We start from the raw sequence: 18,818 nt of genomic DNA on the forward strand, positions 1-18,818 counted from the left end.
GAAGATTTTCTTAGAAGTATTAAAAAGTCCTCCTTTTAATCCTTTTAAAAAGCTTTAAAGAAAGGGAACCAATATATAAATTATCTTTTTAAAAAAATAATAATTTAGCCGTTTAATTCCATGAATGTTTATTCATTGACGACTATCTTGCGAGTGTCATCTTGTGTATTTTAGCAAATTTTGCAATTTTAACACAAAGACGTTAATTAAATGCAAAGGCCCTCAGTATAATGTGACAGATACTATGTTTTGCCCTCTGTTAGCTAAAGCACAGCACTTATGGATCTTGTATACTGTATACACAGTATGATCTGTAAATAGAGTAGCTGTTTTGAGTGTTTTACAAATTACTTAAAGATTGTTAAGCTATGGAGTGAACACTGAATAAAGTGAATGGGGGATTTACAGCATGAAATGTACTGCTTATGCTACTAACAAAATCATGCTGCCATTATGTGTGAAGCTGGAATTGAGGAATAGACCGTCCATTATGATGTAATACTTTCTGTCACAAGCTACAATTTTAAGGTGGGTAATGGCACAACAGATGCTGTTAAAGGGCACGGTCTGAGTATGAAGTGTCTGGTACAGTGTAGCACGTTCTCCTTAGATAGTTTGCAGGCATCTTAAACAATTAGCTCAATTTTGAAGATTATTTGTCACAACAAAGGCTTTATTAGAAACACTATTTTTTTTTTTTTTTTTTAAACTTTGAATTGAGCTCTAGTGGGATTTTTTTTTTTTTTTTTAAAAAGTGATGTTTAAGCTCCTAAGACCTGAACTCTTTCATGACATGCATTTTTAATTTCTCTTTGCTATTTGGGCTGATTGGGACCTTATGAATGTAAAAACAAAGAACGTGATTTTTTTTGTTTGTTTTAACCTTATTTTTGTCTCTGAGAAAAATCAGATCCACATATGAGGATATTCGCTTTAGATAGAACAGTGGCAGTGTAATGTCCTCATAAGTGGATATCAGGCCCTTGTAGAGCAAAATTTAGTATTTTGGTCTAGACAACCCAAAATGTGATGTCCACATATGTGGATCCAGGTCCTAGGAGATTAAACTAGACATATGTGATATTACACTTAAATTTGTGTGCAGGGTAATACAAAACATGAAGCAAAACACACTGATAAAGAAAAACTGTTTTTTTTTTAAGGCAACACGATTAAAAAAACCCATCAAATACCTCATTTGGTAGCGGCAATAACAATAATACAAATATTTGTTGTTTTCCTGAATCTGGCATGCATGTGAAAAGCCTACAACCACTTAAGAGAAAAGGATCCTTGTAAATACTCAACTTTGGTCTGGGTGCTTTGTTTTTTGTGCGTATCCTCAATTAATGACATTTTACAAAGTTTTAAAAAGAAAAAGTTGCTGACTGCATCTTTCCCCTCTTAGTGCCATCTTACAAATGCAGAAGTTGGTCTTTTAGTGCATACCAGATGGCACACCAGATTTCAGACAGGATGTCTCATATCACTGTTTGACCAAGCTTGTCACTCAAAGCCCTGGTTCAAAGATTCCTCTAATTCATGGCCTTCTGCTTAGAGCACTAAAAAGAAATGTTTTTCTGATCCTGCTAGTAGGGCTGGGCCATATCATACCGTTCGTGGTAATACCGGTATAATGTTAGGCAATGATAAGAAAAAGAAATATCGCGATAGAATATGGGTAAGACACGCATGCGCAGTGCCTTTGTTTTCATACGCACATGGCAGAAAAAGCATGGCGGCGACGGAGAATGAGAAAGGCGAAAGCGGATCGTTGAATGAAACAGATGAACCAGAATTGGTTTGTAAAAATGCTGCAACATGCTAGCGAGCCGTTGTTATTACCGTGTTTTTTGGAGTTGCTCTTAAAATCCTTTGATTTTCTGAAAAAATCACACAATAATGATTTAAATGTTGAGTCGCATGCCTGTTTAAGCTCCTACACATTTTCTAGTATGCACCTGTATGACAGAATGCTGAGGAACGCTTACATTAAGCCCTTTAGTACAGTATTAATTACGATATTGCCATTCGTGCTGCCTCACTAGCTGAGGAAATTACTGCAATCAAGGAATAATCTGCTCTCGAAGTCAAGAGGCCATGCCCTAATGAAAAGTAGAGAGAGATGTGTACATTTGTGTATGTGGTGTTTTTATCTTTCTGTTTTTATTTTTTCTTTACAGCGATTATTCTACTCATGTCTCAACTCTGTTCTGTCTGATGTTGTTTGGTTTCTTTTATGTTCTTTATTGTAGTAGTTTTCTAATTTGTCAGTGCAATGTATGCGTCCTTGTACTGGGGACATAGCTATTAGTAATGAATGCACCGAGGGGTTTCCAAAGCACTCCTTTTTTCTTTTCTGTTTTTTAAACTGAGCTCATTGACATATAGCTTTAAGCACAAGTTTAATGCATTAGTGATGTAAAGTCACAGTTTCCCACTGAGAGGCTTACAGATAAACAATGAGATATGCCTGTCATGACTTTCTTAGAAGATTTAATGATGCACTATAAACATGACTATTAGTAAGCCTATGGGCATAATGATAATCAACATCCAAGGCCTTAGGAATTGATGCCCTATACATCATATCACCGTATTCCTAAACAGTGAGACAGCTTCAGCTGGTTTTGTTTTTTGTTTTTTTTTCTTCTGCAAACGATAGGAAAGTTTCATTTCTGTCTTAATTTCTTAACTAGATTGCCTGTGTGATGTTTGAATGTACATACAGCCATCATAATATTGAAACTCTGTTTTTTCCAATCATGCCACCAAAACAGTTTTGCCTTTTAAGGCATGGATACAGAATTTCTAGCTGTGTTGTCTGGTGGCTGGCACAAGAACTTTGGCAGTGAAGTCTTAGGGACTTGTTTTAGGGGTTTGAGTCTTCATGGATTGATTGGCGTTCCAGTGCATGCTGTGCAGTGGATACTTGCCTTGCTTGAGATCTCTTGGGAGGCCGAGTTATAATGCCTTAGGCTCTTTGTTTTGTTCCTCCAGCCCTTCTTGGCTAGCTTTTGCAATGTGGCAGGGCATCATGCCTTGCTGTGGACAGCTGCTGCTGTCAGGCTGTGGGTGTTCAGTGGTGAGGTGAGTGGTCAAATTATGGTTATTTTCCAACACCATACCCTCACTCTATAAGGTACGGTATAAAGTTCACAAAAGTCAAATGCAGTTTGTGAAACTACATGGGTACACAATCCTGCTTCCAGCTGGATTTTGTAGTATGCACACCAGCATGCTTTTCTGTTCATGCATGATCTAATACATACTTGGAGAGGACTGCTGAAGTTTATAAAGAAAGAGAATAAATTCTTTATTTTGTTGTCACTAACTGTGTGTCTGTTTTAAAATGTAGGCAATTAGCTGCTTACAGTGAGAGCTCAGTTTTTATACTTCTTTTTAAAAGTGTAACTAATGATGTCCATTACCCAAACCTCAGGTTTAATTTTCCACAATAATCTCCTACATTAAATTATGTAGATGTGTTGGGTATTGTATAGTTTGTTGTAGTCTTTGTTTATTAGTGAATGCTAGATATATATATTGAAACACTTGTAATGAAATAGTCATTTGTAAAACTAATACAACCTGCCATTACAGCTGCTGTTGTGGATTGCCACAACCTTCACAGCCATCCTGCAGACATGTACAGCAACTTTAATAACTGCTGCTATTTATTTAGACTCTTTCTTTCCTGTCAGTTTTGGCAAACTAACTTAAATAATTTCTTCCTTTAAATCGTCAACATGTCTAAAAGGACCACCTCGGTACAAGACTGTTCAAAGAAGTCTTATCATTAATTAACGCTAAAATGTTAAATATGATTGATGTATCTCTATCACTGGATAAGGTACCACCGGCTTTTAAGGTGGCTGTAATTAAACCACTGCTTAAAAAGCCGTTACTTGATCCAGCTGTCTTTGCTCATTATAGACCGATCTTCAGGCGTCCTCCTATTTCAAAAATTTTTGAAACAGCTAATTGATCATTTGCAGAGGAACAGAGGTTTCAGTCAGGTTTTAGCATTTCACTGAAACAGCACTGGTGAAGATTACCAATGACCTTATGGCCTCTGACAGTGGACTCATCTCTATGCTTGTCATGTTCGACCCCAGCGCAGCATTTAATATCTTTTCTCTGTCCCCTAACCCCAAACCGGTCACAGCAGATGGCTGTCCCTCCTTGAACCTGGTTGTGCTAAAGGTTTCTTCCTGTTAAAAGGGAGTTTCTCCTTCCCACTATTACAGAGTGCTTGCTCATAGGGGTCATCTGATTCTTGGGGTTTTTTCTCCAAAATACTGTAGAGTTCTTACCTTAGTCCCTAAAGTCCCTTGATGCGACTCAGGCTCAATATATGGAATTATATACATAAACCTGCACTGTGTGTGATGAATGCCTGTATCATTTAGAACACCTATATTCATTGAAATTACATTCATATTATTTATATTAAGAAGTTATGCGTTGATCCTGAGGGGTTCGTTAGATTAGGTCTGCCAGGCTCCCTGATTAAGATATAATAAGGCTGTAGAGAACCCTTTTTAAATGGTCAGAAGCAGTAGTCAAGCAATGAGTGTTAAAATCCCCCAAGACTCAGATTTCAGCCATACATGTCTTCAGTCATGTTTCTGATATTAGGTATTAAACGTCATTGCAAATGCTTACTGGAGGACTAAATGTAAAGTGCTTAATGGCTCTGATGCTTTTCCATAAAGGCTGCTGTCTGTAGTTGTCTATAGTTTGTGACCTTTGGAGAGCATTATAGCATTGGCCATACATGATCTTTTTTGTTTTTGTAAGCAATGCAGATTCTTTGTCTGAGGTTTCCATTAGCTTAGCAATACTGTATGCTAAAGTAGTAGAAAGCAATGCGGACTCAAAGGTTTTTTTGGGCAACGCATGACTGAAAATGCCTTATTAGCGTAAATTCATCTGTATTTTTGAGCGAGACGTAAACAAGCAACTGGTCAGGAAAGTTCTCCTATTTACTAGTCTAAAGATTTGTTGGATGTGATAGAATGGAATCTATTTGTATTGTCTGGAGTTTTCAGAGTTAACCGTTTGTGGGTTTTCAAGCAGTTACATTTGTCTGAACACCACCACAGTAGATGTCAAATACTAATGGGAGGGCACTATGTAATTTATTTAAAAAAAAAAAAAAAAAGTCGGTCTAAATCTTAAACAGTTAACCCCCTTAAAGCTGAAAATTTGCACTTCAATCACTTCTTGATTATTTGATTTAAACTCTTCTGTGGTGGTACACAGAGTCAAAATTACAAAAAATCAATCTTTGTCATTGTAAGTGGTGGGAGACAGTCTGCAGGCAACACAAAAACACCCAACTGACTAAAAGCGAGGTACTGATCACTTCTAAACGGAGCTATGGGTGTCCAGTGGTGCAAGTCCAGTCAGTATCGTTTAATACAAGTCAAGACAAAATGTCATTGGTGCAATGAAAGGGACAGTCTGCTCAGCTGCAAGGTTGGTGAGATCAGGATGTCTATCATTGCTATAGCCATTATTATACTGACTGAGTTGACTTTATATCACCAAGCAATATTTTTTTTTCCTCACACTTAAATTTCTTACTGATGTAAATAAGAGCTAACCTGATCATTAGATCTGGACACTCTATTTGTGAATTTTTTGTTCCCGTACTTGGATACACAAAATTCTCAAATTATGCAAAGCTATTTCTTTATTTTTAATTAGTTATTTTACTTTTTTTCTTTTACTTTTTTCTTCAGTATCATCTACTGTGCCATTTGTTCCTGTCCTGGATTTATTTAGGGCTTTGGGGACTAGTGGACATTTCCTGCACATGTTTGTGTTTTATATGCAGTCCTTGTGTTTGCAGTAGCACATTTACTCTTCCTGTGAAAAACATACTTATGAGACAGAAAGATTGTACTGGAGTTTTTCACAGGAAGAGTAAATGTGCTACTGCAAACACAAGGACTGGCTGCTCAGATGCTAAGAGACTCCCCTCCAGCCACTGTATATTTATGCTTTAAGAGCATAAAAAGCCTGTGGTGGGCTTTAAAATGTTGGAATTGAATTGCTCTCGAGCTGAATGTGAATAACGACACATATGAGTTTGTGTTAGTCATCGTCAAGCTGAAATTATGCTTTAAAAATTCACATCGAATTGGAATGTCTGCGGAAGGAAGATTTTAGTGCTACATCTTTTACATTTAAAATGTGGAATTAACACGTCCATGTTTACATGTTCTATGTATGTTTATTTGTCCCTGCCCAATAACTTAAGATATATGCTTGCGTGTATAAGTATGTAGGTGTCTTTTAATCAGGACAGTGTATGTGGGGACAACAGTCAATAGCTGATATCTGCAGCAGTTGGAGTAGAGGTAATAGGATTAGTGTCAGACTCGGATATTCAGCAGGCCCATTCCCACCAAGCCAGCGTAGCTCTGCCAACAAAACATGCACACATATAGGCTCCCTCTCTTGCATAATATCCATTAGCCACACTCTTATATATGCTTCCATAATTACTGGCATAGGAGCAATTCTTTGCTATCCTTATTGTTTGATGTTCATAATCAGTCTTAAGTTCAATCTGATGTGGCGCCTCGCCTTAGGGCATTATCCTGCACTTTTACTGAAGAAAAAAAAAAAAAAAAAATCCCATGAAAAGAGCAAATTCAACAATTAATTTTTACATGATTTTGTCTTTAGGTGCTTATAAGCATCATAATTTCTAAGTGGGATTTACTTAAACCACAATGCCTATGATTATTGTATTGAAGGACCATCATTCATGGCAGCATTTTTTCATTTTTTTATCAGCAGTGAAGGTTTTTGACATCATGATTTTGCTACACTTTATAGAATGATTTTAATTTCGAGTTTGGTCTTTTAATGTAAACTGGATCATCTTTCTTTCTTTCTTTTTTTTAACTGTCTATTCAGATTGATGGTGTTTTCCATGAGCTCACCCACTGGTTTTAAGTAACTATAGCATGAAAAATATCTTTTGCAGCACATAAGAAAATATGCCTGTGATAAATTGGGGATTTTTTTGTATATAGATTCGATCATATACAAGTATGCAGATATTATTCACAGATACTAAAATGTATGGCTTAAAACTTTTAAGCTGCCAAGTTGTGAATAATTTACTACAAGTGGTTGGCATTGTTTGCACCGTATGCCTAATGCAACACAGACAAGCCCAGTGATAGGTCTGTTCATCCAGAGACACTGATGAACGTAAAAAAAAAAGAGAGACAAAAGTATTTTGCATGTAACATATGTCACGTTTCAATTTAATTTAATTTAATTTATATTGCCAAATTTAAAACAACAGTTGCCTCAAGGCGCTTTAAATTGTAAGATAACAATGTTACAATAATACAAAAAACCCCAGAGAAAACCCCAATAATCATATGACACCCTTTGAGCAAGCTTTTTTTGGCAATTGGTGGGAATGTAAACTCTTTTAATAACAACAAACCTCCAGCAGAACCAGGCTCAGGAAGTGGAGCCCATCTGCTGCGACCAGTTCAGGTGAGGGAACGAAGACAGGATAAAGACACGCTATTGAAGAGAGCCAGAGATTAATATCAACTAATGATTATAAGAAAAGTTGCGCATGAACACACAGTGAGTTAAAAACGTATGTCTTGTGACATAAAGTACTGTATATAAGCAGGAAAGTACTAAGTCATTTGATTTCTGCTGCAACATTTGAATGGTAATGTCAGAATTTGGAGTAAACAGTGTACCTGTAAAAGCATGGATCTATCCTTACTTGTGTTAATGGTTCAGGCTGGTGCTGGTAGTTTAATGGTGTAGGGAATATTTTGTTGGCACACTTTTGGGCCAGTTGAGTGTCTCATAAATTCCTTTATGGACCAAAATGTAGCCATCTTCTCAAAGTGGTTTCTTGAACACAGTGAGTTCACTATACTGAAACGGACAACAAAGTTGCCAGATCTCAATCCAGCAGAGCATCTTTGCATTGTGGTTGAATGGGAGATTCTCATCATCAGTGTCCAACCAACAAATCTGCAACAAGCATATGATGCCATCATGTCAGAATCGTTGCGGAGAAGCATCTTATTTAATCAATGCCACCAAAAGTTAGGGTGGTCCAATGTGTCAGATATGGAAAGCCCTTTCCCAGTAAACACCACTCTGTTCCAACTAAAGAACAGCTGCATAAAATAACATTAAGTAGCCCTCTGTTCTGTTTAGGTAAGCCACTTTACACCTAGAAGTGGGGTGACATGATTAAATAATTTCATGTTCCAAACTCTCTCAGGTGTGCTGAGGCTATATTCTTCTCCAGCCTGCTGGCACAGATTAGCTTATTTCCCAGACAAAGGTGTATGAATAACTTCCAAGCAAATATTGAGTAGAGGCTAAATTACATGTTATTGGCATGGATTTGTGAAACTGTGCCACCTTGAAACAGTTGTTCGTGTGACAACACTAGTTGTAGAAAAAAGATGCAAGCAAAAAGGTGTTTGGCAACCTCTCTAAGTAATGTCAGAACAGATGGAACAAATGTAGGCTTTTTATTGGGTATTTTGCATGAGGTAAAAGCGGACTGCCGTGGGTGCTTAGGATCATTATTATTATCATTATCGTCATAATTACAGTTTTTTCCTTCAGAGCGTATCTCGCCTACTTCTCCATTTTGTCTCCTTCTTTTTTTCCCCTCTATATCGTCTCACTAGACATCTACCAAACCTTTTCCACTTCCTTCACATCTCATTTGTCTCTTCTATTCATCCTCCCTGTCATTTATCTTCTGTGTCTGTGGCATGGCGACCATTGCTTCTTTATCAGTGAGCTGCAGCAGGAAGCATGTCACTCTCCCTCTGTCCTTTTCTCTCATCATTATTCCTTTTCTTTTCCTCTCAAATTTCACTGGTTTCATATTTCTTTCCTGCTTTTTATGTTGCGGAGGGTTTTTTTTGTAGGGGTTTTTCTTTTGTTTGTTTTTGGCTTGTGCGCAAAGTTACCTAATATTAATACAGATGCATATTTTTTTTCTTTCAGTTCATCCTTTCAGTCAGTTTTCTCATAGTTGTTTTTACTATACTTATTATTTTGGCAAACCATGTTTACTTTTTTGGTTATTGCACTTGCACTTCTTACTCTATCATTTTCTTGCCTTTATCTTTTCCCCACTTATCCAGAGCCCCCAATTACTTTGCCGTTTCATCTTCTTCACAGTACAAACTCCAAAATTGAAACCTTGCCTCAAATGACCTGAACCAATCATATTTCACATAGTTGACTCCCATCAAGCAACTGAACAAATGACATAAATGAGAAATGCTTCCAGTTTACAAAATCACCTTCATTATGCAGTATTTGTGTCCTGATGGGATTGTTTTTGTCTTCCCTTCTGTTTATTAACAGAATGGCTGAAATTGCCATGCTAAGGTTTATACACGAGATTTGGACTACCTGCCAAGAGAAAAATAATGAAATAATGAATAGAGAAATAATGTTGCTTATGAAAAATGCATTTAATCCTCAATGTTTGGAGAAGCACATTAATGTAATTACTTTACATTTGTCTAACGTATTACTGCTCCTAAATTCAGCACTCAAAATGCAAATGTTAATCAAATATTTGTCACTTGCAGTGCATGAGTTAAATGATCTCTATATTGAAAGTCATGCATGTTTTGTTTTGTTTTGTTTGTTTTGTTTCTTGCTTTTTATGCAAGATGGTGTAAAAATCACCTAACTTTGATTAACACAGAAAGCTGTATAGAAATGGCAAAGTATCTACAAATCAGGAAGTGCAAAGATCTCCACGTGTCATTAGGAAACTGCTTTGTGCTGATATGTGTGAAACTGTTAGTTTTAAAGGTAGAATTATCAATCTAAGTGTGTGACAGCGCCCCTCTCGGAGTAGTGCAAAAGTCTAAAACGTGTCCAAAGGGAGTAGTGTAATGGATTACTCACTTTGAACCAAATAATAATGTATTATTTTTTCTTCTAAGTGTTATACATAATACATTATAACCCAAACTGATAATGCATGACAGAAAATTTACATGCAGAAAAAATAAGAGAATATAAGTTTACTTTTTTAAATGTATATGATGGTATTTGTTTAAGACGGCGATGCCATTAAAACCTGAGTTGACAATAGCTTCTCTTAAACAGCATGATGCTTTGAGTCAAATTTGACCACTTGAGAGCAGCTTACATGTCTAGTTAGAGATTCTAAAGGCGACGAGCTGGCGAGGCGGCAGATGATGTGTCGTAAATTAGCTGATGAAATTAACATTTGTCCGCAGTGTAATCCACTAAGCCCGGTGCTGTCAGCATCTCCTTACACAATACAGTTCTTAGTTTACACTTCAATACATCATGCAGGCCCACAGTTTATTACATCACACAGAAGTTGGTGTATGTGCTCACACACTCGCGCTCCTGCGGAGTATTTGTGTGTTTGCAGTTAGACATGAGGCACCACGGGATGTGAGATAAAAGCTGGAAAAGTACAGGTTATTGCATCATTAACTCCAGTTAGCATTTGTCTGCCTGACTTAGTTTCCTTTCATATCCTCTGCTACAGTACAAATGTGTTTTTCGACTGAATAGAGTAGTCTGTTGTAGTAAACTGTAAGAGGAGTGGAAATAGGAGAGCAGGTCTGAGAGATCAGAAAGTTGAAGATTTAAAAAAAAAAAAAAAAAAAAAAGGTTTACTATTGTGAAGTCTGTGAGATTGTCATCTCTGTGCAATATGTCCTTGTTAATCCCAGTCCCTAAACCAGTATTGGCAATCATTGTACTAATACCGCTTGCCACAATGACTACCGTCCAGTAGCACTGACCTCAATTGTGATGAAGTGTTTTGAAAGACTGATGAGAGATCACATCACTTCTTCACTTCCTGCCACCATCGACTCACTTCAGTTTGCTTACCGGACTAATCGTTCCACAGACGATGCCACATCTCACCTGCTCCACACATCCCTGAGTCACCTGGACACTGGCAGAGGGAATTATGTTAGGATGCTGTTCGTGGACTACAGTTCAGCATTCAACACAATAATTCCCTCTAAGCTTTTCACCAAGTTGACGGATCTAGGACTCAGCTCATCACTGTGTCAGTGGATCCTCAACTTCCTCACAGACAGACCCCAATCAGTGAGGGTGGGAAAACAAGTCTCCCCCTCCATCTCACTCAGCACTGGAGTGCCTCAGGGCTGCGTTTTAAGCCCCCTGCTGTACTCACTGTACACTTATGACTGTGTAGCCACATCAGACACCACCTCCATTGTCAAGTTTGCTGATGACACTGTTGTTGTAGGCCTGATCTCCGACAACATCGAGACGGCCTACCTGGAGGAGATTAGGAACCTGGAGACCTGGTGCCAGGAGAATAACCTCCTCCTAAACATCAGCAAGACTAAGGAGCTGATCGTGGACTTCACCACAAAGCAGGCGAGGAATTACAAACCCCTCATCATCAGTGGCACGCCAGTGGAGAGAGTGGACAGTTTCCGATACCTGGGTGTCCACATCACTCAGGACCTGTCATGGTCCTGCCACATCAACACCCAGGTTAAGAAAGCCCGTCAGCGTCTCTTCTTCCTCAGAAGACTTAGAGACTTCCATCTGCCACTGAAGGTGCTCAAGAACTTCTACTGCTGCACCATCGAGAGCGTCCTGACGGCAAACATCTGCACCTGGTTTGGGAACAGCACCAAGCAGGACAGACGAGATCTGCAAAGAGTGGTGCGCTCAGCCGAACGCATCATTCAATCAGAGCTCCCTGACCTGCTGTCCATCTACACCAAGCGGTGCAAGTCCAAAGCTAGGAAGATTATGATGGACCTCTCCCATCCCAACAATGGACTCTTCTCATTGTTGAGGTCTGGGAAGCGCTTCCGCTCCCTTAAGGCCAAAACAGAGAGAATGAGGAGGAGCTTCTTCCCCCAGGCTATTCGGGCCCTGAACCAGGTGTAGGACTGTACTCTCCCACACACATCACTATAAGACTGGACTCTCACACACATCACATCACCACACGCACCACCACACATTTCCTATAATTTCCTATAATTTATAATCTTTATAATCTCTCTCTGCTGTTTGCACATTTTTATTTATTTTTATTTTTATTTTTACTGTAAATTCCTAAGTTAATTTGTAAATTTTGTAGTAAATTGTAAATACTGTAAAACTTTTTTTCTGTCATTTAATGGTCGGGCATTGCGCAGCTACAAGCATTTCACCCCCATGTCATACTGTGTATGGTTGTGTGTGTGTGACAAATAAAATTTGAATTTGAATTTGAATTTGTTTGTCTTTGTGTGAGCCTGTCATTCAGAGAGCTTTAAGGGTCTTGGTCCCTGGTACACATGATGTTGTGTGAATTAAGTGTGTTTAAAGTCCCTCATAGGCCAATTTTAAATAACACTGATGTTTTTATAGAAATAACTGAGAACTGTTTGCTTTGGAAAAGGACAACAGTAGTCTCGGATTACTTTAGAGATGAGGGCTTTTACAGCCCCTGTCATTTCAGCTGTCTCTCTTCAACTCTCTCATGTTTCCCACTCATCTCTTTTCTCTGTCCTGAACAATGAGGTAGAGCTATGATTGCCCACTCTTGCATCCCACGTCATCTTGTTTTTATCACTCACGGCCTTTATGGGGTTCTCTGAACCACATTACTTAGCCAGTTCCTGGTACTTAATTCCCATGCATGACGATTCTTTCCCTCTTTTGTCACATTTGTCTCCTCGTTCCCTTATCACATTTCATTCCTTTGTACCCATCACATCTACACCTTTTGTTGCCTCGTGCCACCGTTATTTTTTCTTCTTCTTCTCTTGTCTTCTCATCTCTGCGCTTGTTTTTCCCCCTGTGATGACAATGGATCGTGCATACTGTTTATACTGATAGTGGCAACATTGTAAACTGCTTTTGATCAGTGTTGCTAAGTGCACAGTCTCAACACAGCATGTCCTAAATACAGTCCATTGCTCTATCTCAGAACTTTATTAGGTACACCTCACTATTACCAGGTTGGCCCCCCATTTTCCTTAAGAACGGCTTTGTTTCGTTAGTGGGACGTATTCAACAAGGTGCTATTCCTGCGCATCCACAATTTGATTTACTGTTTCACCAAAGCCCAAATGTGCTTTATTGGATGGAAGACATGTTGATTGTGATGAACTCATTGTGAAACCAGCTTAAGAGGAGTTTTGTCAGAGGATGTGTTATCCTGCTTGAAACAACCATCAGAAGATGGATACACTGCGGTCATAAAGAGATGATGATCGCAGCATAATAGAGGTTAGTTGTGGCATTTTAACAGTGTTCACTTGGTTGAAAGGGGTCCGAAGTGTTCCAGAAAAATACCCCATCCCCAACCTCACTATTCCACCACCAGCAACAGTCTGAACTGCTGATACCTGATGTTGTTTACGCCAAATTTTTGTTACAACAGAAAATGAGTATTTTTCTGCTCATATCACTTACGTTATTTCCTCTTTGTGCTGGAAGTGGGAAAGGGGTTTCTCTGTATCTCTCTTTTTCCATTCATCAGAGGCATCGTCTGTTCTCCAATTTTGGTGAGCCTTTGCAAACTTTATACTCAGTTTCCTGTTCTTCTCTGACAGGAATAGGAGTGTCACCTTGTGTAGTCTCCTGTTGCTGTAGCTGATCTGCTTCAAGGGTCAGTGTGTTGTAGGTTCAGAGTTGTTCTTCTGCACACCTTGGTCATATCAAGTGGTTATTATAAATCTAGTAGATCAGCAATTTCCAAATAACTCAGACCAGCTCGTTTGGCACCAACAACCATATAAAGACACTTAAGTTAACTTTCTTACACATCCTGATGCTCGGTTTGAACTTCAACCATACAATCAAGACCATATATACATAAATCCATAAGGTTGCTGCCATGTGATTGGGTGATTATAAACTTGGGTTCATGAACAGTTGAACCAGGTTAACTAATGAAGTACCTTGGCGAGTGTACATTCTGTTTATTATCTTAATTCTATTCACTTATCAATTTCTCTTTAATCTTTATTAATAATAACAATTTAATAATAATTATAATATTAATTAATAATTTATACTACTTCAGCAAACTTTCATCCACACCCTATCATATGCAAAGACTTTGAAAAATGCCAGAAATTGTTTTTCTGGCATTTTTCTAAAAAGCTCAATTAGTATATATGAAGTGTGCAGTCCTGATAAGGGGCTACATTGCTGCTGAAATATTGTAATCTCTACATACAGACTTAATTGCTTCTATTCCTGTTTAACCCAAACTAATCTGATATTTACTGAGACATGAAGAATTGCATTAATAATGTTTTCCCTAGTTTGATCATAGTAGATGCTTAAGAGGACCATAGTGATTAAAAATGTATTCAAGTGCCATGATATGTGGCTTCAGACGCACACCCCCATACACACAAAAAGACCTTAAAGATGTTGTGGTATACAGAGAGAAGGTAATTATGCAGCTTAGATGAAAGCTTTTCCATTAAGCCACTCTGCAACATCCACTCTTTACTAGTTTGATAGCATTGTAATGACGAAGACCAAATTAGTATGACAAGTATTGTTTCCAGTGATTGGCTAGAGACTAAGATTTGCCACTGCAATATTGTGCTTCTCTAAGGACCCAGAGTTGTTTTTCAGTTGTGGGCTGATGTGATTAAGAGTGAACACGCTTGCCAAAATGTCAAGTTTGTGCTAGGTGATAAAGGAGATCACAAGGAGAGTTTTTTTGAAATTCAAGATACTCACCTGCTTTGAAGCAACAATGATAATTAATCTGTGGGGAAATCATAGCAAAAAAAAGAGCCAGAACACGTGGAAATGTTACAAACAGTGACATAGTAAGGTACCCACACTAATTAAAAACATATAAGGGTGACTAAAATTGTCTTTATACATTTTATTAGACGCACACAAAAAGAAATCTTCAAAACTTGACTGCATGCGTGGAAGTTTTGTTTGTGCAGTGGTGTTAACAGAACTTGTATACCTCTCTAATTTATTTGCAGGCCGAGTCCCGGCTTTCAGGCTTTTGCCATCTGTTGTTTGCCTCTGCTTCACTTCACAGAAAATAAATGACAGTGTGCAGGTTTGCAGAAATGTGTTAGCTGTAGTCCACCATTCAAGTCTTCTGTGCTTGTTTTTTTTTTTGTTTGTTTTTTTTACACTGTTTTACAATTATTATTTTTCCAGCGCTTTCTTCGGTATAAGATGAATGACAGTGACTGTGAATACTGAATTATTTTTCCTTGTGTACGTTTTCTGTTAGTTGTATATGTCAGAGTCGCCACACGTAAAAGGTTTCTGTTGTATTTTCCTCCTTTTTTGTAAAAAATCCACAGTGCATTTTCAGTGAAAGTCCTTTACACACCTACTTACACACCATTGCCACACATAGCAGGCATTAATAAAATTAAGAGTAATTAGTGGATTTGCCTTTTTTTGTCAGGCAGCTCATTTTATAGATTATGTTGATATTCTTTCTTTAAGTGAATCAAGATTACACTCTCTTTTCTAATTAAGATACGCTTTCCTTATTCTCTAGGTGGAGTACCTCTCTGTAGTCATGAATTGTTGTGTTTCATCCTGTTTTGTTCCTGTCACATACTTTGTATATATTGCTCTGTATCTCTCCACTATTTATAGTGTGCAATACCAATAATCCTGCGTCGTAAAAAGGAAATGTGTAGTTGTCCTTCAGAGTGCTAAATATTCATATAAACCATTAACAATTCTGAAACCGGAGTAAAAGCTTCTATACCGAGACAGTAACCAAAGATAATGGCCTGGTGTAGGGCAGCATCTCTTCCAAAAGTTATTAGATCATGAAAATGAAATCGAGTCTGAGAGGAAAAAATCAAAAATCCAGATCTGAGTTTGTACCAGAACATTAACCCTCCCTTCAGTTCAAAATTGGATATTTACTTACTGTATCTTGAACAGCCTCTGAAATGAGTGTATGGGAACTGTTAAGACCTACATTACAACCATGAGCAGCTGATTTGCTGGAGTTTTTGTTTTGCCTAGCAGACCCTTTCTCAGGTTGGATCGCTAATTTTTCCACTCTCCATTTTCTTTGTCCTCCTGCAGTTGGCCCTGGAGGATCCGGTGCACAGCGTTTCTCTCCAGCAGTTTGTCTATGAAAAGCTGAAGGCGCAGCAGGCCCTGATGGGGGACCAGGGCTTTGGAGCCCTGATGGAAACTGTGGACACGGAGCTCGTCAGGCAGCTCCAGGAGTTCCTCCAAGGCCTCTAAATCACATCTAAAGTCTTCACTACCTTACAGAAACGTCCTTGCCTAATGCTACCCTCTGACCCCATTTTTGAAAATGTACTGGAAAGGCTAACAGTCTGCCTGACATGTGGACTCCTAATTCAAACCTCCCCAACCTCTGCCCATGCTATGCCTTATCTATATTCAAAACCTAGCCTTGTCAACTGTCCTCAGCTAACACCCCATGCCCCCACCGACCCCCACCCCCCTCTCTATTATCTTATTTCTTGTCCTTCCCTTTTTTATAAAGACTGGGTTAATGTGGGTCAGAGTATCTTCACGTTTTTAAAACACCTACATGACAACATCAACGTACTAGAGCTTCCACTCAATACTTATATTTTGTCCTCACTTTTTTTGGTTTTGCTGTGAAATAGGTAGAAAATTGAAAAAGTTGTATTAATGTTGCAAAGGTTGGGGAGTATGGGGGTGGGGGAAGAATCATCTGCAGTGCCAGAACGGGAGCCTCGGACTATTTTCTATGGAAAAACATACAGATTGTAGCAGAAAAGGGGATAAACCAAACCTGAAGGACCTGAAGCAGTGTTTACAGAATCTATTCTTAAAAGAGAAAAAAATGAAATGTAATTTTGTATGTATGTAAAGTATGGATGATATTCTGCCTGACATTATTTGTAGTTTGTTTTTACGTCATGTTAATTTCTCTACAGCTATTTTTTTTAAATAATAATTTTGTCATAACCTGAGGTCAAATTGAAGTAACTACTGAGAGAACTAAAGTGTTTTTTTGGTTTTCTTTGTATGGTGGCTTAGAGTTTTGTTTTTTGTTTTTTGATTGCAGAATGGGGGCTTTTTAAATGGTTGATTTGTAAAAGTGCTGAACTATGTTTATATATACATACCGCTGCTAATTGATGGTGTGTTGGAGCACTTTAATAACCAAAATGGTCACATCTTTTTCATTCTTTTCACGTCAGTATACTTAAACACAATGGTAGAAGACCTCAGAGTAGTGCGACAGGATTGTGCATACTAGGCTGAAGTTGCATTAGGCGCATTGAGAGCCTTATCTTGATTTGTTGCCACATCTTCATTTGGACTTATTCCAAATGTGACATGCTGTTAGGTTTCGTCATCACGTTAATTTGGAAGAATTTCATTCTGGCCTGTGCGGCTGTTATCAAGTGGCTTTCAGAGCCATTGAAAAGAATCACAATGCATCACTGGTGGAAAAGAAGTTAGCTGTCCTGCAGTCTTTTTATTTTTGTTTCTGAATTGGCCTGTAATTGGCGTGATAGTTTGATATATTTGATTTGAGAGGAGTCATTTGTTTTTGTGTTCTATCTTAAAATGCTTAATAAATAGGAACAAACCTATTTGATAAAGAAAAGTAATAAATTACTGAATATTGGCACTTAAGTATTTAATAGTTGCATTTTTACACACACACACACAGTAGGAAACATTATCTAAAACTATGTTGCAATTTTAGACTCATTTACATAAGTTTTTTTTATGGTTTAACAATTTGTTTTCTTTTTTCATCATGGTGCGTGTTAACCTTCTTGGGAAAGCGATGGCCCTGACATTAGCTCCTTTGACACTGTGATAAGAGTTGAGTAGCAGTCAGAATTACAGCCTTATGCTTTCAGCCTTACCTGCCCGTGAAACACAAGACCTTTTTACTATTATGTTGACTACTTAACTAGTTCAACAGTACAAGATTTCTTCACTTGTTAACTCTTGATGGAAATTATTAAGTTTGTTTTCAAAACGACATAGTAGAGGAAGTTCTGGAGCTATAACTCTTGGTTATGTTTTCATGGGGAAAAATACTTATATTCCAAAGCCTTCAATAAAATGCAGTAATCAGCCAGAATAGTTGTCTTTGTATTCCCAGTGCTTATTTTGTGTAACTGAAAACAGTAGTCCCTATTGAGTTTTTGATGTACTGTTTTGTTTTGTTTTTTGCAGTCTGATTCTATTGAGTGCATTTTTCTAGTAGATAGACATAATTGTCCTGCAGATAATGCAATGGACTTGGAAGTTGTCCTTAATGCTGGAACATCAAGGACTGAGCCACTGGAAAGGAGCATGAGTGGGAGAGCCTCAGGACACTGAAATATGATGGTAAGCATAAGGTTTAGATGTATTCTCTCTTGAGAGTACAGCATGACTGATGTGCAAACTCAAGTCAGTTTGGTAGACGCTCTTTTTTTTCTTTTTCGTTTTTTTAAAGGAAGCTGTCAGTTAGAAAAATGGGGCAATAACTACTGAGAAAGTACAAGGAAATGAACTGGCAATTAGTGGGAAATAGAACTAGATCCTACAGCCGTGCGTGTGGCTCTTTGGTTTGAGCAATAGAAAAGATTCAATTCAGTTCAGTTTTATTTATATAGCGCCAAATCACAACAACAGTCCCCTCAAGGCGCTTTATATTGTAAGGTAGACCCTACAATAATACATGCAAAGAAAAACCCAACAATTATATGACCCCCTATGACCAAGCACTTTGGCAACAGTGGGAAGGAAAAACTCCCTTTTAACAGGAAGAAACG

At 38.1% G+C, this 18,818-nt stretch overlaps 1 protein-coding gene across 1 annotated transcript in view; it reads left to right on the forward strand.

Moving 5' to 3' along the window:
- Positions 1–18,132, forward strand: part of ipo11 (importin 11) — a 117,525-nt gene extending 99,393 nt beyond the window's left edge. Inside the window, exon 30 of the mRNA XM_006789810.2 lies at positions 16,117–18,132. Coding sequence (XP_006789873.1) covers positions 16,117–16,281 — 165 coding nt within the window. The 3' untranslated portion in view covers positions 16,282–18,132. The remainder of the gene's footprint in view (positions 1–16,116) is intronic.
- Positions 18,133–18,818: the final 686 nt, after the last annotated feature.

This window comes from Neolamprologus brichardi, chromosome 12 (assembly GCF_056152115.1).
Source record: "Neolamprologus brichardi isolate AB-2024 chromosome 12, ASM5615211v1, whole genome shotgun sequence".
Taxonomy (NCBI): domain Eukaryota; kingdom Metazoa; phylum Chordata; class Actinopteri; order Cichliformes; family Cichlidae; genus Neolamprologus; species Neolamprologus brichardi.